At 38.5% G+C, this 25442-nt stretch overlaps 1 protein-coding gene across 12 annotated transcripts in view; it reads left to right on the top strand.

Moving 5' to 3' along the window:
- The window catches only part of TNRC6B (trinucleotide repeat containing adaptor 6B), a 249515-nt gene that overhangs the window by 93005 nt on the left and 131068 nt on the right, over window positions 1–25442 (top strand). For 10 of the 12 annotated variants that reach the window (XM_081796270.1, XM_081796269.1, XM_060659480.3 and 7 more), the window contains one exon: window positions 430–497. The exons of 1 other annotated variant lie outside the window; for it this stretch is intronic. In XM_081796270.1, coding sequence (XP_081652396.1) covers window positions 451–497 — 47 coding nt within the window. In that variant the 5' untranslated portion in view covers window positions 430–450. Of the gene's footprint in view, window positions 1–429; window positions 498–18844; window positions 21069–25442 lie in introns of those variants that run through there. One more of the 12 variants, XM_060659490.3, reaches the window with a different exon arrangement.

Here is a 25442-nt window from a genome sequence, read left to right on the forward strand (position 1 = left end):
CCTGGTAGTGGCGAAATTAATTTGCAGTAATTTGCATTTTCCTGGTTGACATGAAACTGAGTATCTTTTCATTTGTGCATGTTCTTCATTAAAATTCCTACTCAGTTATTTTGTAAATCTTTCAAGTATGTTGTCTTTTTTTTTTTTAATTGATTCCTAGCAATTCTTTATTATATTCTGGATGTTAACTTTTGTTACAGTTATGTAAGTTGCAAGTCAACAGTGTTTCCTTTTCTGTTCTGCAAATCTAGGCACCTAAGGAGAGATGCCTTGAGCAAATTTGGCAATTGAAAGCCACTGGCCTAGGCTCCTGTGCCAGACAGTATAGCACAGGGGCCATGTGGTTCTGCACAGGGCAGGCCCTGGAACTTTAAGTGAGTTGCATCTTAGTTACTGACTACTTCTGACCTGTGGTGCTTGCCTTTGCAGGTGGAACAGGAGGATTTTGTAATGGAAGGGCATGGCAAGACTCCACCTCCTGGTGAAGAAAGCAAACAGTGAGTCACAGTTTATTTAAAAAGGGTCCTATTACAGATCTTCAGAAGCACTTTGGTTAAACACGCTGAGAGCGTGTTTGCAGAGGATGTATATGTTGGGCACATTGTGGAGCTCACCAGTTGCTTTGGTGGCTATTAATGCATAGTTTCTATTTATAGACAGACTAACTGGAGGGACAAGAAAGTTGGCTTTGTAGATTTTCACACTTGACTAATCAAAATTTGTGTTACACTTTAGCAAAGGCTTTAAGGCTCAGGATGTTCCAAATTGAACTAATTCAGTCTGGTTGATTTCCAAAGAAAGTTTAAGATCGTATATTCTTTTCTTAGCTATGTCCTTAGGAAGTACGCTGAATTAATAGACTGTCTTCCCTGCATTCCAAGTGTGAATTTATTTGAAATGTACTTCCTGAAATTCTATTCTATTTAGTTATTTATACTTCTGTTCTTTGTTTAAATAACAAATTGTTTCCCGAAAGGAACAGGAATATAAATAATATAACTTAGCCAACATTCTAAATTATTCAAGATCTCTCCCCTGACTTCTTAAAGAGTGATCAGTTTTAAATCTGAAATTGGGAGTCCTCGGGTAGCTTTTTGGTGACAGGGAATAGATTTTTTTTCCCTCCCTCTGCCACAGAACTTGAAAAATTGTGTTGCAGAGAAGACTGGTGTTTCATATGCCCTTTTAAAGGAAAAACAGTTAAGACTGCCTTGAAATACTGACATGACTACTATTTTTTATTCAGACAGTAGTCTCCTAAGTTGAATGGGATAGCAAGTGATTCATGGAATTTACCGAAAATCTGTAGGGAGAAACTCCTCTCTCATCTTTTTTTTTTCTTCCTAGAAAATAGTTTAGTTTTGATCTGTCTTATGAAAAGTATGTCTCCGAAACCCTTAGGAATGAATTATGCGGAATATGTTATGCTGCCATGAGGCCAGGTTCATTAAAGGAGAATGTTTGTCTTGTATTTGTTGTGAATGGAAACCAGGATATTTTCACAGCTGGTTTAATTTGCTAACCAGGCAGTTTTAAAAATAGCTTACAATATAAATCCTAACTTTGCTGTGTTCTGTGAAATGCACTTATATTCTACATGGGCTCATGGAATCAGTTCATCTTTAGCAAAGTAGAATGCCAAACATCTAGTCCCAGTGAAATCACAGGAACATTTCAGATGCATCTCCCTGTCCTCTTGCCCACTCCCCCAGCCCCACCCTCCGGTCAGAGGTCTTACAATATAAAAATCATAGTTCCTATTTGATGAGGGTGTTCTGTGCGCAAAGCACTTTGCTTAGATGCTGTGTATGTTCTCTCCATTCATTATAGTGTACCCTTTTACTCGGAGATCAGGGTAGGTAACTTATCCATGGGAATGCAGCTTGAAATGGAAGTTAGGATTTGAATCTGGATCTTTCTGACATTACAGTGTTTTATAATATCTCCCTGACCCAAATCCTCTGCCAGCCTTGGGAGCTGTGTTCCTGAAAAGTACCGTGGTTAGCAAAACTGTGCAGTTGTTAAGATCAAAGTCTCAGGGATAAGAGGGAGTTGGGGGAAATAATGAAAATGGCATTAAGCCTATTTTTGAAACACAGATGAAAGTTCTGTTCTCTAGAGGGCATCCATTTCCCAAACAAACCAGTCTTTATCTTTAAAAACCTGCTCCAGTAGCCCCTATCCTGTATCAACTTCTTTAGGTATTCAGGAAGCACTGCTGGGGCAGATTCTCCCACAAGTTTTATGTTATACAAACGGCGCTTCTTTTAGAGAGCTTCAGACAGGCTGGTGGACTTGCGTTGTGTCCTTACCTTGTTTTGTTTTCTGAGTCTCATGGTGCCTTTTCACAGATGAATCCTGTTGTGTTTTGCTTCTGGTTTTTTTGTTTGTTTGTTTCGTTTTGTTTATTTTTTTCCTGGTCCTGGTCTGCTGTCCTATATTGTAATGACTCTTCTCACTAGGCACTCCTCTCATAGACCTGTCTACCTCTTTGGTGGGAGTGGGTAGCAAAGGTGATGTGTTCATTTGTTTGAGGCAACAAAAATTAAAAGATACACACACACACACACACACACACACACACACACACACACACACATTGCTTCTTAGAAGTGTAGTTGGCAGAGGATGATAAACTCCTGGACAGTAGGATCAAGGAACTGAATACTACATTCTAGATCCTGGAAGTGTACACATTACTGAATGACTTATGAAATTCCAACTTATTCTTTTATTTTTTAAATTATAAAAATAATACAGTTGGCTCTTGAACAACATGGGTTTGAAATGTGCAAGTCCATTTATACATGGAATTTTTGTAAGTTTATTTATTTTTAGTAATCTCTACGCCCAGCATGGGGCTTGACCCCGAGATCAAGAGCCACACGCTCCAAAACTGAGCCAGACAAATACGGTACCATGCTGTAAATGTACTTTCTCTTCCTTATGATTTTAAAACATTTTCTTCACTAAATTCCTGAAACCAGTATTACACTAAATCTTAACTAACTAGAATTTAAATAAAAACTGGAAACAAAAATAAAATAAAACATGTTCTTTTCTCTAGCATACTTCATTGTAAGAAACCAGCATAGAATACATGTAACAGACAAAATAGGTGTTAATTGACTGTTTATGTTATCAGTAAAGCTTCCAATCAACAGACTATTTGTAGTTATGTTTTGGGGGGTTAGAAATTATTCACAGATTTTCGACCATGCTGGGGAGTCAGTGCCCCAAACCTCCATGTTGTTCAAGGGGCAACTGTACACGATTGTCATGAAACATTCAAATGGTAAATGTAGACACAGAAATAAAACTGAGACTCTTTTTTTACCTTCCTTCCCCTCCTGATCTTTGTAAATATTTTCTGTATATTTTATTTATTTATCCATTTGTTTATTTGTTTATTTATTTTGAGAGAGACAGTGCAAGTGGGGGAGGGGCAGAGAGAGAGGAAGAATCCGAAGCAGGCTCTGCACTGTCAGCGTAGAGCCTGATGTGGGGCCCAAACTCACAAAACTACAAGATAATGACCTGAGCCAAAATCAAGAGTTGGATGCTTAACTGACTGAGCCCCCCAGGTGCCCCTGTTTTCTGTATATTTTAAAACAACAACTAAATAGGGATTTTTTTTCCCCAACATAATTCTTCTGTGACTTGCTTTTATAATTTGCCATCTTTCACAGTCTACTTCATGCTCTTAATGCAGAATGTTCTGTTGAATGGATGGACTATAATCATTCTTCTCTAATTAGATGATTTGGTGGTCTCTAGTTTGATTACTACAAATAATACTTTATTGAACATCTTTATTTTTATATCTGTATTCACAGATGTATTTCTGTAGAATAAATTTCTAGAGATGGAGCTGTTGGTTCACGGGATGTATTTTTAAAAATATTTTTAAATATATTTAAAAAATTTGTAATGTTTATTTATATTTGAGAGAGAGAGCCAGTGGGAGAGGGGCAGAGAGAGACAGAAACAGAATCCGAAGCAGGCTCCAGGCTCTGAGCTGTCAGCACAGAGCCCGACATGGGGCTGGAACTCACAAGCCATGATGAGATTATGACCTGAACTGAAGTTGGACGCCCAACCAACTGAGCCACCCAGGCACCCCCATGGGATGTACTTTTTTTACATGGAGGTAGTTGCTATCAAATTGCCTTCTGAGAAAGCACTACCCATGATCCTTTCCATCAACAGTGCATGAGAATGCCCATTTCTTCTCTCCTTTGATGACAAAAAAATTATTTAGCCTTAAATTTTTGTCACTCTTGTATTTTATTATATATATATCTATATATATATATATTTTTTTTTTTTTTCAAGTAATCTCTACACCCAACGTGGGGCTTGAACTCACAACCCTGAGATCATGAGTCGCATAATCCACTGACCGGGCCAGCCAGGCACCCCTAATATTTGATTGTTTTAATTTGTACTTTTCTGCTCACTAATGAGATGGAATATCTTTTGTTAGTTTATCGGCTGTAGATTTTTCAATTTTATGTATCACTTATTTGCATATTAGACCCATGTTTCTATTGGATTATTTGTTTTGATAGTTTTGTAGGAACCCTTTATATATTTTTAAATTATTATTATTATTATTATTATTATTATTATTATTATTAAGTACAAGCAGGGGAGAAGGAGAGATGGAGAGAGAGAGGGAGAGAGAGAGAGAATCTTAAGTAGGCTCCACTCTCAGTGCAGAGCCTGATGTGGGGTCAGTCCCACAATCCTGGGATCATGACCTGAGCCAAAATCAGGAGTCACATACTCAACCAACTGAGCCACCCCAGCACCCCTGTAGGAGTCTTTTATAAAATAGAGATACTAACTTTGTCTTTTGAGGTGTTTTAAATGTTTTGTCCCATTCCTTTTAACATTGGGGTATCTTTCATACGAATAAATTTAAAAACATTTTTATGTGGTAAAATCAATTAGCCTGTTATAGCTTCTGTATTTTGTGTTTGCTTAGAGAAGTTGTCCCTACCCTAATGTAATAAATAAAATACCTTAATTTTCCTGCTTTTTTTCTTTTTACCCCTACACCTTTAATTGAACTGGTATGCATTTTTGTGTATGATGTGAGGCAGAGATCTAAGTTAATTTTTTTCCAAATTGATTTCCAAAATGGCGCTCATTCATTGGTCTCAGTTTGTATGAATAGCCTATTTCACTTATGGAAGGCAGATGAAACACAGGGATAATATGACCCTCAAGGTCGTAAGAGCAAATTCTTACAAGGATTAGGACTAAAACTATTTTTATTAGCTGATCTACGCCACTTTCTTTGTTTCATCATGTAACATTTTTACCGTAGATTCTAGAAGTTTTGAAAACATCATTTTATTTCCATGATGTTTATTTCAACGGAACTAAGTTCTGTTAATAGGCAGATTAGGATAGCTATGCATGTAGAAAGCCGTCTTGAAAAATAATTGACTTTTGATATTGAGAAGTATCTGTGCTAAACTTAATGTTTACATCAGTTGTGCCGAATTCTGATGTATGTGTGAATAACATTTAGTAGAGTGTATAGCTTTAAACACTGTGTATGTGTGTGTGTGTGTGTGTATATATATATATGTATATATACGTATATATGTATAGTTTCAATATTGTTGCTTTTAATGAGGTTTATTAACTATTAGTATATCTAATATAATCATTTTCTGAGGATATTTACTTTACAAGCTACTGTAACAAATCAGACAAGCTAAGTTTATTGCCATATAATTACTACATTAAACTCACACAGCATTAATCACATAATGTGTTTAACACAGGGGTAAATATAAAACTATAATGGCTTTTCAAAAAGCAGCATAAGCAGATACTTGCTCGTAGATTGTGTTTGACTATGGTTATTGAAAGCTCATTTCATATGAAATGTTTCCACCCAAGACAGGCTCTTGATTTGGTTTTATTTACGAGACAAGTGATAGTCTAGATGTTTGTAGGCAGATTATTTGTGGTAAATTATCAGTTTTGGTGTACAGTTGACCTTGGAACAGCACAGAAGTTAGGGGCACTGGCCCCCACGCAGTAAAAATTCCACACATAAGTCTTGACTCCCCCCAAATTTAACTATTTATAACGTACTGTTGACTAGAATCCTTACCGATAACATAAACAATCAATTAATACCTATTTTGTATGTCATATATTTTATAAAAACTGTATTCTTACAATAAAAGAAGTTAGAGAAAAGACAATGTTTTAAAATTGTAAGGAAGAGAAAGTACATTTACAGTACCATACTGTACTTAGTGAAAACAATCTGCATTTAAGGGGACCTGCACAATTCAAACCTGTGGGGGGGGGGGCAACTGTATTAATGAGTTTGACCTCCTTTTTCATTTCTTTATTAAAATCTAGTTTACACACAAGTCTAAACTTTAAATCTCCATGCTCAAATTGACTCATATTCTCAAAAGATATTTGTCTTTAACATGCTGCATGCAATGATTCAACTTTTCTAGTACATTTTTGTTGATTAAATTTTCTTACAACTTTTGGTTCATTTTATGAAATTTCAGCATTAGAAATAAATCTCTCCGGGCACCTGGGTGGCTCAGTCAGCTAAGCATCCCACTTCTGCTCAGGTCATGATCTCACGGTTTGTGGGTTCAAGCCTTGCATTGGGCTCTCTCTGCTGTCAGCGCAGAGCCGCTTTGGATTCTCTGTCCCTCCCCTGCTTGCTGTCTCTCTCCCTCTCAAAACTAAATAAACATTTTAAAAAATAAATAAAAACAGATCTCTCAAAGCAGGATCTCAAAGACACAGTTGGACACTCGTGTTCACTGCAGCATTATTCACAGCAGCTAAGCAGTGGAGCAACCTACATGTCCACTGACAGATGAACGGATACAGGAAGTGTGGGATGTACATACAATGGAATATTATGAAGCCTTCAAAAAGAAGGAAATCCTGTCACATGCTACAATATAGATGAATTTGAAGGGCATTATGCTTAGCAAAATAAGCTAATCGGCAAAGAACAAATACTATATGACTCAGCTTAACTTGAAGTCATCTAATGTGAAAATCATAAAAACAGAACATAGAGAAGTGATGATTGCCAAGGGCCAGGGAGAGGGAAGAGAGGGAATTAGTGTTCAATGGGTATAGAGTTTCAGTTCTAGAAGATAAAAAAGGTCCAGAGATCCGTTGCAAAATGATAAGAATATACTTAAAATTCCACTGAGCTTTACAGTTAAAAATGATTCAGATGGTAAATTTAATGTTATGTGTTTTTTACCACAGTAAAAAAAAAAGTTAGCAATCAAATTTAAATGTAGTTTATTTTTTTTATAAAAGAGAAAGCTTATATGCCTTTTAAAAACATTTATTTATTTTTGAGAGAGGGAGAGACCACAAGCGAGTGGGCGAGGGGCAGAGGGAGAAAGAGAGAGAGAATCCCAAGCAGGCTCCGCGCTGTCAGCACAGAGCCTGACGCAGGGCTCAATCCCATGGACCATGAAATCATGACCTGAGCCAAAACCAAGAGTCAGATGCTTAACTGATTGAGCCACCTGGGCACCCCTAAATGTACTTTAAATGCAAAAGACAGCCTGGATTTCAAAGACTTAATACCCAAAAAAAAGAATGTAAAATTAATAATATCGATTTTATGTTGAAATGATAATCTTTTACATATGTTGTATTAAATAAAGCATACATATTAAATTTCAATCTCATTTTATAATGTGTTATATAGACAGCATCCCCTTTTTAGGGATTGTTGGTAGAATTAATTATATCAATTCCTATATTTCAGCTCTCTTGGGGTGCCATCTTTTTTGATTTCTCTTTTTCAAGGGAAAATCTGCTCAGAGCTTGCATGGGAGGCCTATATGGAAATCAAAGTGTTGAAGACAGTTTTATATTGATTTGGAGAGAAGAATGTGATTTATGGAATCATCGTTGCTCTTTATACTCTTCTGTGGTGTAATACGACTTTGTGCTGGAGGTGCTGTTTTTTAAATGTCTTAACTCCAGTATCGTGATTAAATTCTCTTCTTCCTAATTACATTTTTCCCAACTTAAATGTCTAGTTATAAAATACCCTTTTAATTTTTCTGAATTATTAATTATACAGACCTTTCATTAAGTCTAACAGCTTGTCCTTACCTTATCTTTATTTCTGCCCCTACTCTGACTCATTAACTTACAGCTCCGTCTTCCTCAGAATCATCTTATACTGCGGTGCAACTTTATTCTCCCTCAGTTTATTCTCCCCCAGTCTCTATACTAAGAGTAGGGCGTTCCTTGTTTTATATTTAGCCACCAAGTTTAACACTAAGTTCTTTGGGAACCATTCTTCTGGGTTCTTCTTTTAAAAAAAATTAGGCAGCTCTATAGTATTTCCTAAAAACAAAATGAAGAAGAAGAAGAAGAAGAAGAAGAAGAAGAAGAAGAAGAAGAAGAAGAAGAAGAAAAGAAAAAATATTTCCAAGTCACTTATTTTATACATAATTATCTTCACAATACAAACCTTGGTATTTGGCCATTAGGAAAGAGGGGTGTTGTTGTGTTGTTTTGTTTTTTAACATTTTCCGTATTCTACCATGAGTTTTTCACCAGTGTGTTTTCTTTAAACCACTGAAATATGTACACGTTGAAATAAATGTACTAAGAAGTACCAAATTGAACTCTGTAAACTTAGTCATTACACAGCAGTAAGCTGGACATCAGAAGAATAGTTGGGTTTCTATATAATCTTTTTAATTATTTTGAAGAGAAAGGAAATGAGTTTTATTTTCAAGTTAATTAGTATTTTGAAAATGCCACAAAGTGGTTCAATAGATGATAGTTATGCTCATGGAATTTTTGCTGCTGGGAATTTTAGCATAACCGTAAACATTTTGTACTAGGTCTTTGGGAAACTGTCACTTGCTAATAAATTTTGTAATTTGCATTGGAGTTACTTAAAAAATTAATTCTCAGGGCGCCTGGGTGGCTCAGTCAGTTACGCGTCTGACTCTTGGTTTTGGCTTGGGTCATGATCTCATGGTTCGTGGGTTCAAGCCCCACGTTGGGCTCTGCGCTGGTAGTGCGTATCCTGCTTGGGATTCTCTGTCTCTCCCTCTCTCTGCCCTTCCCTTGTTTGCACGCACTCTCTCTCGCTCTCTCAAAATAAATAAACGTAAAAAAACATTAATTCTCTCAAAAAATTGCCTTCCCCCCCCCCCCCAGTCTCAGAATCATACATAATAAATTCTGAATTATATTTTATGAGGTTTCTCTTTGGTGTCTGGGCCGTGGATTTTAATTACAGTAGGAGTAACTTCAGGAATTATGTGTTTCATAGTTGAAAATGACTTCAAACTCTGAGGGCTGCTACTACTTACAGGTTCATGTGATGACTTTAACCAACAGTGCATAGGGTAGATCATGCAGCTCTTAGAAAACTGCGGTTAAGTTAATAATAGTCTTAATTCTGTAGCTTATATTTTGCTTATGGACAAATAACTGACTTTATGAAAAAACATTACTCAAAAGGCAGGATGTATTTGTCCAGTTCCTTGAAATTGGTGTTTTAAGGCCTCGCTTTGGAGATGTTATTGTCATGAAGTTGTAAAATGTTTTCAAATTTTTAAATAGTGTGATGTAAATACAGGTGAAGAAATAACACATTCAGCTGCAAGAATCTCCAGGGGTGTCATGAAGAGAAGCTGGTGTTTATTTCTCCCCCAAATGTTCTGATCACTAGGCGGTGTGGATACAAGTTCTGCCCTGAGCGCTCTTCCTGGGTTCCCTTCCTGCCAGCCATGTCTATGGGCTGAAGTTTGGGCTGAAGTAGAGGTGAATAGAATGGCAGAGAGGAGGCACAACATGATGATGGCAGGCAGTGAAATGTCAGGTTAAGGCTTTTTGCTAAATCTTCAGCTCTGCAAGGATAGAGACCTTTGTCATCTTGGTCACTGCCAGTAGCACATACAAAATGTCAATTTTGTATATATATACATATATATATTATATATATAATATATATATTATTATATATATAAATATAATATATATAATATAAATATAAATATATATATTACATATATTATATATATATAAATATAATATATAATATAAATATAAATATATATTACATATATTATTATATATAAATATAATATATATAATATAAATATAAATATATATAATATATATATTATTATATATATAAATATAATATATATAATATAAATATAAATATATACAATATATATTATATATATAAATATATAAATATGTTGAATGAATGAAAATGTCTGAGTGTTAAGAAACCCTCCCTGGTCTGCACACTCACTTTGAAAATCTGAGGTGGAGCTATTAAAAATCCTAACCCCAGAATATTTTTCATAAGCAGAAGAAAAGTGAATTGCTAGTATATCATGTTTGACTTTATATTCAGTGCTTTCTTTTTTTTTTTTTTCAAGTTTGTGGTTTTGTTTTTTTTTTTTGGAAAGAGGGAGGGAGAGAGAGAGAGAGAGAGAGAGAAAGAAGGCATGTGCAAGTAGGAGAGAGAGAGAGAGAGAGAGAGAGAGAGAGAGAGAGAGAATCCCAAGCAGGCTCAGCACTGTCAGTGAGGGGCCCGGCTGAGGGCTCAAATTCATGAACCATGAGATCACAACCAGAGCTGAAATCAGAGTCAGACGCTTAACTGACTGAGCCATGCAGGTGCCCCTGTATTCAATGCTTTCTTGAGGGTATTCCAACAGACCTGATTTTATCACTATTCTTTAGGTGTCTCTATCTATGAGACAGTTGTTGGTTATTGTTTATTTGGCAGAAGATGCCTTTTTCCTTGTTTCTGAGGTCCTCCATAAGATGCCTTTAGCCTACCTATGCATATTGTTTCTATCGTTTAAAGGTCCTTGGGCACCTGGCTGGCTCAGTCAGTAGAGCATGTGACTCTTGATCTCGGGGTCATGAGTTTAAGCCCCACGTTGGTCACAGAGCTTACTTTAAAAAAACAAACTAGGGGCCCCTGGGTGGCTTAGTCGGTTTTGTGTCCAGTTCCTTGGCTTGGTTCAGATCATGATCTCACAGTAAGTGAGTTTGTGCCCTACATGGGATTCTGTGTTGACAGTACAGAGCCTGCTAGGGATTCATTCATTCTCTCTGTCTCTCTCCACCCCCGCAAAATAAATAAATGGAAAGTTTTTAATAATCAATCAATTAGTCAATGAGAGGGTCTTTCTACCCCTGTCCAGTGGCCCCCTGTAAGGCTTCCATGCACAGCTCATTTCCTTCTCCATTAGATGCTTCTGTTGAGGCAGAGACCCTTCTTTCTGACCAGGAGCAAATCTAGGTTTTTGGGAATGCTCTTTAAGGAAAAGAGAATTAATTCAAATATGAGTTGTACAAAAGTGAACATTTATTTACAACGAGGAAAGAAAACCACACACACAAAAAATGGTGACTTTTAAGAAGTGGACAAATAGAAAATTCAGAAAAATAGCACTAGCATTTGTATTCACTACTTAACTGTGAAACTTTTTTCTCTACATGTTTTGGCTGCATCGTCTTTTTTGCCCCTTTATGTTACAATGGTTCTGTGATATTTTCTAGAAAGAGACTAGAAAGATAATTCATTGTTTGTTATAGCATGGTTGACCACACTAGGGTTTTTCATAATGACGAATCAACAAAGTTCCTTTCATCCTCACAACTTGTTATTAGTAACATTATATACATTTTTGAGATTGTTATCAACTTTGGGGAAATCTCTATCAAGTATCCTTTATATTGTAAGGCTTCACTTTTTCTTGTACATTGGCTACCCTGTAATACTCTGAATTGACACATTTACATCATGATATGATCTGGCCCTGCACACTTCTGTCATCATACAGAGTAAGTTGGCCCAGTGTCATCTTTGTATGCTAGGATGGTTAACAGTAATTCGACCATACACAGAAGTGCTAAGAACCACGTGAATATATTCCACTAAACCCAAAATGGATTTGTCTCTAGTATAACTTTCCCTTTATGGATCCCCCAAATGCCTGCAGCCATGAGGGGAAAGCTGAGATGGAAAGAGACTGTGGTTTTAACAGTATGGGTTAAGAGTAATGAATGTATCTTGTCTTTGCACACTTTATAAAAAGTGTCATTAGAACAAAGTTGGACTAGTCACACTTCCTAATTTCAAAATATATTACAAAGCTACAGCAACCAAAACAATGCCATACTGGCATAAAGACAGGCAAATAGACAAATGGAATAGAATAGAAAGCCCAGAAATAAACACTCACATATAAGGTCAAATGATCTTTGACAAGGGTACCCAGACCACCCAATGGGGAACAAAGGAGAGTCTTTTCAACAAATGGTGTTGGGAACACTGGCTACCACTTGCAGAAGAATGAAGATGGCCCTTTGTCTCACACACCATATATAAAAATTAAATGAAAATGGATTAAAGACCTAAGCTTAAGACCTAAAACTATAAAACTGTTTGAAGAAAATACAGGAGAAAAGCTTTGTGACATTGGACTTGGCAGTGATTTCTTGGATGTGACACCGAAAGTCAGGCAAGGCAGACAGATGAGACTACATCAAATTTTTTAAATTTCGTGCATCAAAAGACCCAATCCATAGAGTGAAAAGGCACCCTACAGAATGGGAGAAAATGTCTGCAAATCATATATCTGATAAGGGGTTACTATCCAGAATATGTAGAGAACTACAACTCAACAACAACAAAAAATTGTATAACCTGATTAAAAAATGGGCAAAGGGTTTGAATAGACATTTCTCCAAGAATATATAAATGGCCTATAAGCATATGAAAAGACACTCAACATCACTAATCATCAAAGAAGTGCAAATCAAAACCACAGTGAGATACCACTAGGATGACTACTATCAAAAAAACCCAAAAATCAAAACCCAGAAACAAAAACGCCAAAAAACCCAGAAAATAACAAGTGTTGGCAAAGAAATTGAAACCTTTGTGCACTGTTGGTGGGATTATAAAATAAGGTGACTACTGTGGAAGACAATACAGAGATTCCTTAAAAAATAAAAACTAGAGCTACCATATGAGCCAGGAATCCCCCTTCTGAGTATGTATCCAAAAGAACTGAGATGTTTGCATATGCATATTCATAGAGAAATAGCCAAGAGGTGAAAGCACCCCAAGTGTTCACTGGCGGCTGAATGGAATAACAAAAGATGGCATATACATACACTGGAATATTAGTCAGCCATGAAAAAAGAAGGAGATCCTATCATATATCAACATGGATGGACCTGGAGAATGTTAAGTGAAACAAGCCAGTCACAAAAAGACAAATACAGGATGATTCCTCTTAAAGGAGGTATCTAAAGTAGTCAAATTTATATAAATAGAAAATAAAATGGTGGTTACTGGGGGCTGGGGGGAGAGGAAAAAGAGGGGTTGTTTAATGGGTATAGAATGTCAGATTTGCAAGATGAAATAGCTCTAAGTGTCTGGAGATCCGTTTCACAACCATGTGAGTATACTTACCAGTACTGAACTGTACAACTGGTTAAGATGGTAAATGTTATGTTATGTGTATTTTACCACAATAAAAAGGAGGAGGAGGAGGAGAAACACATTGCAGCAGAAAAAAAGCAGAGAGAGATCATTTGGGAACAGTGCTCAAATGGAGCTTTGGGAGAGCCCCATGACAGTGAGGGGTCCTGCAGCTTAAGCTTCCTTAGCTTCATACTGACGCATCTGTTTTGACCATTCTGGTCCTGCCCTTCCTTTGAAGTACAGCTCCACTGATCTGTAGTGTCCATATTTCCTAACTCCTATATCTCCTAGGCTGGAACTGTACAGTTAACAATTTATCTCACACTTTCTTGTTGACTATGCTGTGTACGTGTTTTATCTTCCAATTATAGGTTTTTAAGTGTTACGTTCTTTCGTACCCTGCAAATACTTAGGTTTGTAGTATTCATCCGTTTATTCCTTTGCTTATATGTTTGGTCCTTCATCCAACAAACATTCATTGAATTCCTCCTATGTACTAGATCCAGAAGTAAAAGCCACATTCTGATGCAGCGTTGGCTATTTTCACCTTCTGATTTTGTTGGGATTAAGAATCCTGAAAAGCTTGGGGCACCTGGGTGGCTGGCTCAGTTGGTTAAGCATCCGACTTCGGCTCAGGTCACGATCTCTCAATTCGTGGGCTTGAGTCCTGTGTTGGGCTCTGTGCTGACAGCTCAGATCCTGGAGCCTGCTTCAGATTCTGTGTCTCCCTCTCTCTCTGCTTCTCCCCAACTCGCACTCTGTCTCTCTCTCTCTCACAAAAATAAATAAACAATTAAAAAAAAAAAAGAATCCTGAAAAGCTTGGCTTTTCCGTTTATATCATTTCTTGTTAGCCTTTGTTGTTGCCATCATTTGACAGTACTGGAAGTTGATAAAACTTAGAAAAGTCTTTGCCTTTCTTGTGTTCTCTACATAGCAAATTCTACTCATTCTTTAGACTGTGTTCAAAATCTCGTATCCCCTGTGAAATCTTTCCTGACTCTCCCAGAAGTTAGTTCTTTGTAATCCCATGGCATAACTATGTTATATCTCTGTTCTTTAATTATGGCACTTACCATGCTATATTTTAATTATGGATTTACCTGCCTCTGTCCTTCAGGGTGTTAGCAACCATTCTTTTTATCCCTCAGGGCCTGGCTGTAGCACAGTATGTAATACATAGTGGATGCTTTAAAAAAGGAGAGGGGAGGGGCGCCTGGGTGGCTCAGTTGTTTGAGCGTCCAACTTCAGTTCGGGTCATCATCTCGCTGTTCCCTAGTTTGAGCCCCACATGGGACTCTGTGCTGACAGCTTGGGGCCTGGAGCCTGTTTCGGATTCTGTGTGTGTCTCTCTCTCCCTCTCCCTCTCTCTCTCTCTCTCTCTGTCTCTCTGCCCCTCCCCAACTCTGTCCTTCTTTCTCAAGGGTAAATATTTAAAAAAAAAAAAAAGAAAAAAAGGTTCTTGACTGCATGAATGAATGATGGGTCCAGAATTTGGAGTCTTATTCTTGAAAGAGTTGATTGGCCTTACTGGATTTCATGGTCACAAATTTCATTCTTAACAACAACCATTTATCTTATGACAATTACTTGTACCTTTTAAATATAGTGTATACTTTTCTCCACCTCTCCTATCTCAGCTGGTCCCTTCTTGGTCCTCTATACTATATTCTCTATATACAAGACGGGATGAGTTTTCTAAACATAAATCTGATTCTGTCTCTCCTAAAGTGATGGTGGAACCTTGAAATGCATACTTAGGGAGGTTTTGGAGACTTTGCCCCTCTTTGTAGGAAACCTATTAAAAGGCACCCACATTCCATATTAAACATGTGGTTTTATTTATTTTTGCTATCACATGTTTACAGAATATTGATAATTTTGTTTCTGAAATTCTTTGGCTACAAATAACTGACTTAATTTATAATTACCTAAGATTTTTTAATAGCTAACTTTTTTAGAAATTTTTGCAAAGTGAGAATTATTTTCAAATGTAATGAAAATGTTATAAATCCTAAATTTAACAGTGAATGAAAATCCTGTGTTTTTATGTTTTTGAGGACATTTAAGCATTTATTAATTTTTATGATTATAGTTTTCTTTTTGTGTCTTTGACTTATAAATATATTTTTTCAGGTCCTAACCATTTGCCTAGGCCCCTGAGAAGCTGGTAGGTGGAGAATGAGTCATGGATAAAATTGTGCAGTTCAGCCTCCTGTTTTAACATTCTTCTGTGGCTTTGGAGTGCCTGGGTTGCTCAATGGTTAAGCACCCAACTTTGGCTCAGGTCATGATCTCACGGTCTGTGAGTTCAAGCCCTAAGTCTGGCTCTTTGCTGACAGCTCAGAGCCTGGAGCCTGCTTCGGATTCTGTGTGTCCCTCTCTCTCTGCACCTCCCTTGCTCTCTCTCTCTCTCAAAAATAAATAAGCATTAAAATTCTTCTGTGGCTTTCCACTATTCCTCTTTTTTTTTTTTTTTTAATTTTTTTTTTTTTTTAACATTTTATTTATTTTTGAGACAGAGAGACAGAGCATGAACGGGGGAGGGGCAGAGAGAGAGGGAGACACAGAATCGGAAGCAGTCTCCAGGCTCCGAGCCATCAGCCCAGAGCCTGTTGCGGGGCTCGAACTCACGGACCGCGAGATCGTGACCCAAGCTGAAGTCGGAGGCTTAACCGACTGAGCCACCCAGGCGCCCCATCTTTTTTTTTTTTTTTTTTTTAATGCTTTTTTTATTTTTGAGAGCACATGAGTGGGGTAGGGGCAAGAGAGAGAGAGACAGAAGATCTGAAGTGGGCTCTGTGCTGACAGCAAGGAGCCCGATGTGGGGCTGGAACTCATGAACTGTGAGGTTCAACCTGAGCCAAAGTCGGACGCTCAACTGACTGAGCCACCCAGATACCCCAGCTTTCCACAATTCTTAAAATACTGTGGCCCGAAAGACTCAGTATGATCTAGCCCTTCCTACCTCCCCAAGTTTATCTTACACCTCTCTCCCCTGCTCACCTTTCCTAGCCTCCTGGTCATCCCTCTTGTTCTTTTAAAAACTCAAGGGGTGGGGCACCTGAGTGGTTCAGTCAGTTGAGTGTCCCACTCTTGGTTTCTGTCCCATTCGTGGTTTCAGCTCAGGTTATAATATCACAGTTTCATGGGTTTGAGCCCCGAGTCTGGCTCTGTGCTGCCAGCGGAAAGCCTGCTTGGGATTCTCTCTCTCTGTCTCTCTTGTCTCTCTCTCGCTCTCGCTCTCTCTCTGCCCCTCCCCTCCCCACACTGCCTCTGTCTCTCTCAAAATAAATAAATAAACTTAATTTTTTTTTTTTTTTTTTTAAACTCAAAGGATTGCTTTTCAACTGAGCTTAAATGTGCTGCCTGAGATAAGCCTTCCCTAATCACCTTATCTAAAATGAGCCTCCTTCAGGCATGCTGTATCCCATCAAACTCTGGATTTCCTTATCAGTGATATCCTTCTCCCATAAGGATGTTGGCTCCACATACACAAGAACCTTTCTAGTTTGCCTTACTGACTCAACTAGCACATAGAAAGCATTCAGCACGTACTTGTTGAACACATGAAGTTATTTATGTTAATAGATTTTATAATTTAACCATCCTTGCATTGTTGGTATAAATTTTACACGATCATAATGAACTATTATTCTCTTAAAACTGCCCAATTCTATTTGTTGATACTTTACTTAGGATTTTTATATTTGTCTCCACAAGTGAAGATTGGTCTGTAGTTTTATTTTTCATATCATCTCAGTCCAGATGTATATCAAGAATAGGTTAGCCATATAGAAGAAATGAGGAAGCTTTCTCTTTTGTCTCCATAAATTTGGAAATAGTAGGAATGACCTAGAAATTATCTGATAGAAGTTTGGTAGAATTTGCCCAGAAAACTGTTTGTGTCTGATGTAGTTTTACTGGCTACTTCTTTGAATATTTTACAGATTTCTGCTGTGGGTTTTTATTGTTGTTTTCATAACTGTTTTTGAGTTGATTTTAGTAATTTCTGTTTTTCTTGACTGTCATGCGTTTTATTTTATCTTCAAGTTTATTGATGTCAAGTTATGTGTAATTCTCTCACAATTTAAAAACTATTCCCCAAATCTGTAATTATAATATCTTCTTTCTGAGCCCTAATGTTAATTTACGACCTCTCTCTTTTCCCTAAATTTGATCAGATTTTCTAAAGGATTACCTACCTATATATTTTAAAACAAAAAAGGTGTTTGTTTTCTTGATTCAGTCTACCCTTTTTTGACGATTGCTTTATGTTTATGCTTTTGCCATTGTTAATTTATTTTTGGTTTGTTACTTGTTTTCTAGATTGTTGAGTTAAAAGTTCAGTTCATTACTTTTTAATCTTGTTTCCTAAGAAAAATACTTTAGTACCGGGGTGCCTGGGTGGCTCAGTTGGTTAAGCATCTGACTCTTGATTTTGGCTCAAGTCATGATCTCAGTTTGTGAGTTCAAGCCCTGCGTTGGGGCTCTGCTGTGACAGTGTGGACCCTGCTTGGGATTCTCTCTCTCTGCCCCTCCCCCATGTGCGTGTGTGCTTTCTCTCTCAATACAAATAAATTAATTAATTAAAAAAAATTTTTTTTTTTTTTAGTATATAGTTACCAAAGGTGCCAACTTTGAAAGAGAACACCCATTTGAGTATATAAGTTCTGGTATATTTGTTTAAAAAAAGTAATCTTTTTTATTACTTTGTATACTCATCTTGTAATAATATAATTTAAAAACACTGTTTTATGGTTAATATAAAAAAAGTACAATAAATATATCACAGAGTCCAAAATGTCTGGAAATACAATGAAAATAACATTTTTTAAATGTTTATTTATTTTTGAGAGCGCACAGACGCATGTGCAAGTAGGGGAGAGGCAGAGAGAGAGAGAGGGACAAAGGATCCAGAGTGGGCCCCAGGCAGACAGCAGAAAGCCCAACTTATGGCTTGAACCCGGGAACCACCAGATCAAGACCTGGGCTAAATTCGGATGCCTGACCGACTGAGCTACTACCCACGTGCCCCTGAAAATAACGTATTTATTTCAGTTGTTGCTTCAGTGAGCAAGTGGACTAATTGCTTTAAGGTTAGAGGTATCTCACAAAACAAAGCTGTCTGGAGGTTGAAGAAAACCTATCGAGCGTATTATTTGAAAATAGAACTAATATTTGTTTCTAAATGTGTTTGTATTTTCTGGCTTTTTATGTAGCTTGCTTAACACTCACAAGGTAACATATATATATATATATATATTATATATATTGTATATATATATATATATAATATTTTGTATTGGGGATTGGAGACTTAACAAAATTATAAAGACATTAAACAAGGGAGCATCACAAATGAAAACAAGGCAGCTATACGTTCTCCATGCATTTTAACATGTTGAGCGTGCTCCACGTAAGTAAGCTTTCCGTAACTCAGCTGGAAGGCATTGGAAGGATAAAAATAGACTAAATATTCAAAATTTCCATCCAAGGAGTTTCCTGCTTTTGCCTACATCTCAATTGTCTGTCTGGGTCCTGGCTCTTGCTCTACTTGGGGCTGCGCTAAGACAGTGGAAGCATTTACACCATAAATACTCAAGCTGCCACATCGTTGAGGCGTTGGCCTCCGCCTGCCCTAAAACAGCCCCTTTCCTGTTCTTCCATCGGAGTGGAAAAATCAAGGGAGGGAGGGAGGCTGTACAGGATGATAAACATGTGAGATTTAGGAAGGGTTCATAGGTTCCTTTTCGAGGAATGCCAGGCTTACAGAATCCATGGGTTCTCTGCTGGATGGCACATCAGATTACCCTTGGTCAGCCGCATTCATTTGGGAGACTCACACTGTGGAATCCCACCTTTATTAGTTTACAGAGATAGATGGAGTCTGACAGGGTTTTGCCTGCTTTCTATCATTTATTTCCTAAGCCGTCCAACTCCTTAGAATAAATAGATGGAGGTGAGTTTCTGGAAACCATGTGACTTCCGTTCTTTATAGTTGGATGGCACATTTCCTGCTGCCCAGCACTTCTGAATGGAAGTCCAAGTAATTCCTTCATTCGTTTATTCACCTACTATGTGGGGCCTCACACAGCAATGGAGGAAGATGTGGTATTTGCCCTTATACACACTGGGGGAGATCAACCATAAGCAAATTCTCACGCAAATAATAAATCGCGGTTATGAGCAATGCTGTGAAGAAGGAATAAAGGACGTTACTGGAGTGTTGAACAGGAAAACCTGGCCTCGCCTGGAAGGGTCAAGAAAGCCTTCCTGGAGTCATGGATTACTTTTGAGATGGCAAGGATAAGATGAACAGAACTGCTAAAAGAAAGAAGCCAAGTGCAGAGTTTTAGAGTTGAAAGGAACCGAAGATACCATCTAGTGATGTCCAGTCTTTACAGTCCCCGAACGAGAAAAGGCTCCGGAGGTAAAGGGATTTGCCTAACGACACCTGCGCAGCCTGTTAGCCCCAGAGCTAGACACACAAACCCTGCGTGGATTTCTTCGGTGGGTGGATGTAACAAGATGTATATAGCAAGGAGAAGGGACTTGGGGATTGGGGAAAGCAGGTAGGTGTTTAATTTCATGCTTACTGCTGTCAGCTGCAGAGCCGTTTCCTCAGGTGGGAGAGGGGATTAAAGAAGGCTGGAATCTGCCAGATCCTGGAGGAAGTCAGCTTGGTAGCCGCAGCATAGTTTTTATTGGGGGGGGAGGGGAAGTGTCAGATACACATGCACCAAAAACGATAAATGTGGGAAACCAACCCCTGTTCTGCTTCTGTCTAGCTGTGTGATTTGAGATAAGTCACTTAACTTCTCTGAATTGCCAGTCTCCGTTTCTACTTTGGTGTTTCCTTTTGGTCTTCTGTGCATTTTAGGAGCTTGCCGGAGATCAGTTGTGCCCTATATTTCACCTTAATCTTTAAAAACTAGTCTCTTGTTTGGCTGAAGCATTGTTTAAGCCCCCTTTTAAAGAGCAGTTTGCCAGCCCATGCTTGCCCAAACAGCCAAAGAACTGTAGCAAGGAAGTCAACCTCCAGGATCTGCAAGAATCGCTCGCAACTGAGCATTGGTTATTTCTATAAACCAATAAAGGTTTTTCTATTTTGTTCATCTGTTACCCTTATGCTGTTGCCACTTTCACATTCAGTGCGTGTAGGCGGAGAGCAGGAGATAACAGCATTTCACAAATGAAAGTGAGTGGAAAAGGGCTGCTTTCCCTTTAAGGCAGTTCCATTCCCCAGCTCCCTCCCCTTTCCTGATTGACAGACCTACCCGAAGTCACATGATCCGCCTCTATTTGAAGGTCACAAAAAGCTGCTTCCTTTAGAGACAGAGGGGGAGAGAGAGAGCAAGAGGGAGAGTGAGTGAGAGAGTTAGTTCAAGCCAAAATGGCCGACAGAGTCTCTGCTGGTTTCTGAATATTTAAAATACAAAAAAACAGATAGACAAAAAGAAATCATTTTTTGGACCTTTTTTCATTTCCATTTCTACCTTGTATGCCTCAATTTGCTGGATTTAAGCACTGCTGCACTTTATGAGGTTGGTAAATATTTTCAATTTTTTTAAACCAATTGATTTATATGGATCTTGTCTAACCGTTTTCACTAGTGCTGTTGCAAATGGACATTTGTCTAGCATGGAGACTGGCTTCAGACATTTCGTGAATCTGTGTAAATCAGACCCGTGATGTACTTTTGGTTCGGCATTTTAGGAATGGAAAAGCCTTGGTAGAATATTAAATTTTGAAGTGATTTAATTGCACTTTTAATTTATATACAGATTTTCATCATCATTTCTGTGTTGCAAATCAATGAAACTACGAATAACTGGAAATTTGATATTTAGAAAGAGGTTTTTAAAAAACACAGACCTCTCCCTGCCCCCTTAAATCTGCTGCAAAAATTTGCATAAATATAAATGGGTTTGCATTCTTTCGGCTGCTAAGGCCGACAAAGGATCTGGGAGGGCAAGCACAACCATGGAAAGCCTTTTTTTTTTTTTTTTTTTTTTTTTTTTTTTTCTTTAAAGCTAGGCCATCCTTCCTAGAGAGATGTAAAACCTAAAATAAGACCTGATACATTTTAAACATCAGGCTGGGGGCGAGTGAACACCAGGAGGTTTGGGGTTTGTAGATTCCCCTGCTTGAAAACCTCCCAAGCAATGTGTGGGTCACCCGTCTCTTCTCGGCGCGCGCTCATTTACACCGGGTCTCTGTGTGTGTTCTCAAATGTGCAGCCAGATGCGCTTTTATTTTGATCGTGGTTCGAACCAAGTGGTAGGACTATCTTGTAAACATGGTGTTTTAAAGATCTAAACAGCTATTCACCCCACCAGGAATGAATTCTTTATCAGTTTCTCCCTGTAGATTGGCCTTCTCCATTTCTCACGGGTTACAAATTTTTGTTTCATTTTGTACAGATGAACTGGGCTTTTCGGCACAAATTCAGCATCTGTGTGTGTGGTTGCCTGTTTGGGCCGTGTATCCATTGTCGAAGTGGACGTTTAGGGTCACGTAAATAGGTAGCTGTATGGATGTGGGTGTTCATTACCCCCGAAACTGTGCGGTGCCCTGAAGTTAAATTCCATTACTTCCAATACAGGATTCTAGAAAGCCTGGGAGCAGGGAGGAAAGAAAGCTGAAAACTTGCTTTCTCAGAGCCACCTCCCCCTATCATTGTAAGAGTGTGATGTAATGCTTCTCTCTCGTCTGGTGGGCTGAAAGGGTCGTAGTTTGTGATGTGGCGGGGAAATTGCCCCCACCCCCGAGTAAATCACCCCACCCCCTCAGCACATCCCTGGCTCTGAGAGGCCTTGTTTTCTTTTCTTTTTTCTTTTTTTTCCTAATTTGTATCCTCCTGATTTATGCGTGGCATACTGGCATGAGAAAGAGACTGTTCTTCTAAATCTGTTACAAAGTATAGTTTAGAAAGGTATTTAAAATATGCAAATGCCTGGAATTGTCATATCCCCATCATTAAATACGTAGACTTGGATTAAAGCTAATTAAGCATAAATGGAATAATTTTGATCAGAAGGGAGCAGTGTTGTTGTTTCCTTTTTAATTAATCTAATTATAAGATGCTTGCTGGGCCTGCAAGTGTTAAAAAAAAAATGGAAGAAATGCTGGCCCGTTTTGAAAATTTGACAGTCTGGAAGAGGGTGTATAGTGCTTTCAAAAGCTTTATTCAGTGTTCAAATGGATTGGCCCCTTGTGCTGAAAATGGCCTGTTTCTTTGGGGCAATTGTGTGTAGATGAAGGGACTTTCACGCTAATTTAACAAAAAGACTCTGCATTTGAATACATAAAGATAATTAAAGTTCTCTGTCTCTAAAGAGCAAGTATTTTTATTATTTTTCTAAAATTAATGTTGTTATATTAGTAGTGGGAATCAGTAGAGATATGACAGTTTAAAACCACTGTACGTTTTTTGGTAATATAAGTTCAGCTTTTGTGTGAAAGAGATTGGAAACATTACATTAAAGAGGTAGTCTGCAACAAATTTGTCTCTTTAAAAATTTTCTTACAGCTTGAATTTAAAGGAAAAGACCTAGAAATTACCATAGTGATAGGGAGTGTTGCTGTGTGGTGGGCCGAAGGAAAATTAGAGCTCTCATCATTGTTGGGTTTTTTTCTGAAAATGAAAGCACTTACTTGGGGCTTCACTCCTTAGATGATCGATTTCACACCCATTTCCTAAGTTGGCCTTACAGAAGAGAAAAACCTAAGCTTTCCATGTTTTGTCATTAGCTTGTTTCCGTGGTCCGTGTAAACATGTGAATAGCAGGTTAATTCAGTTTGTGGAGCCGAGGAACCAAAAAAAGCAGGGTACCTACTCTCTCAGGCAAGAAGGAGGATGATAGAATGAACACGGACATAATGCCATCTGAGTGTCTGAAATGTTTTTAGAAATACTTCTCTCCCCTAGACAGGTTGGAAAGTGGGATAAATAAGACCTCGTTTCACGTATGTTAAGCGTTAGGGCTCTGGTGAGTTTCAGAAGCCCAGCTGCCATTTTGGATCTAAGTTCCTGCAGGGCCCAAAGTATGGTAATTCAGAAGCACATAAAAATGAGTATCAAGTGTGCCGATGGATAGTATTTGTGCCTTTTGTTGAAGTTTTTGTTTTCTGTCGATAGCGTGAAATGGAGCTTTAAAAACTTTAGAGATGTGGCTGATGTTATGAAGAGCAGAAACCAGGGATATCAGAACTTGCACGTTACGGTTTTTAAAAATGAGATGGCGTGTGCAGAGGAAGTTTCTTATCGGAGAAAATGAGTATGATTCTTACTTAAGATGCCCCCTCCCCCAATCCATTTTTCCTTACACTGGGTCTACTTGTGATCCTATAGTAATGTCATTATTCACAGCTGCTCTGCCTCAGAAAGAAATGTCACAAAATCATTATTACGATTTTACCGAAACATCACAAAAATGGATAGTGCTTATCTATCAGAAGTGGTGTCTTATTTTTCAACTGTTTCTCAGTCCTACCGTCTGGGTGCCAGAAAGGAAGCACCAGCATCTTTGGTATTTAGTGCAAGTTCAACTCTTGTACAGCTTTGAATGGCCGCTTGTCCTTCTCCATCACCACTAGGACCATCCTTTAAAAATAAACTTCTAAACATTGAAGCAAGTCTCCCAAGGCTTTTCCAGTTCTTCACCTCTACAAGAGACACTGCAAGAGTGATGTGGAGTCAGGAGGCCTTCAGCTTCCACAGAGCAGGCCCAGCAGATAACAGTAGTAGGAGGTGGGCCTCACCCTACCCATCTGCCCCATGACTGAAACGTTTTGGAGAAATTTAAATTAAAAAAAAATTTTTTTTTAATGTTTACTTATTTTTGACAGAGAGAGAGAGAGAGCGCGCATGAGCGGGGGAGGGTCAGAGAGAGACGAGACACAATCTGAAACAGGCTCCAGGCTCTGAGCTGTCAACACAGAACCCGACACAGAGCTCGACACAGACCGCAAGATCATGACCTGAGCTGAAGTCGGACGCTCAACCGACTGAGACACCCAGGCGCCCCTAAATTTTTTTTCAATGTTTATTTATTTTTGAGAGACAGAGTGCGAGTGGGGGAGGAGCAGGGAGGGAGGGAGACAGAATTTGAAGCAGGCTCCAGGTTCTCAGCTGTCAGAGCAGAGCCCGACGCGGGGCTCGAACTCACGGACCACAAGATCATGACCTGAGCTGAAGTCAGACTAAGTCACCCAGGTACCCCTGGAGAAATTTTAATTTTTGTAACTTAGTGTACTCATTGTTCTTCTGCAGTTTATTTTTATTTTGTTGTAATGTTTATTTTTTTTTTGAGAGAGAGAGAGAGAGAACCTGTGTGCAACCGTGTGGGGGAGGGGCAGAGAGAGAAGGAGACAGGATCCAGAGGGGGGCTCTGCGTGCCAGCCCGATGTGGGGGTTGAACTCAGGAACTGAGATCATGACCTGAGCCTAAGTCGATGCTTAGTCAACTGAGCCACCCAGGCGCCCCTCGTGTGCAGTTTAAACTGGACAAAGCCCTGAGGCAATACAGATGAATGTGCTTTGTTCTACCCTCAAGAAGTACCAATCTAGCAAGGAAGATTCTCCGATAAAGAGGCCATCACAACTTGGTGCTAAGTGTGCAGTAGTTATAACAAGTACCTGCTATGGAAGTGTCCTGAGTACCTGCGTTAGGAGAGCCCTTCTTTAAAGAAGCCCCTTATTTTTAGTCATCATTTGGATATTAGATTTTCGTTAAGTGTAACATGTGATTTAAAGACGGGGTTTCTGACCATCTTTGGTTGGGGAGGGGGCAGCACACGCTAATTGTTTCCTAGTACAGTATGGCTCATCAGTTTATACAAATTACCTTCTCTTACCCTCTTGTGGTTAAGACTGGTGGTGGAGTGGGCTGGGGTGAATTGAAGCCACTTGGCCT

The sequence above is a fragment of the Panthera onca genome, chromosome B4, assembly GCF_046562875.1.
Source record: "Panthera onca isolate mPanOnc1 chromosome B4, mPanOnc1 haplotype 2, whole genome shotgun sequence".
In the NCBI taxonomy this organism is placed as follows: Eukaryota; Metazoa; Chordata; class Mammalia; order Carnivora; family Felidae; genus Panthera; species Panthera onca.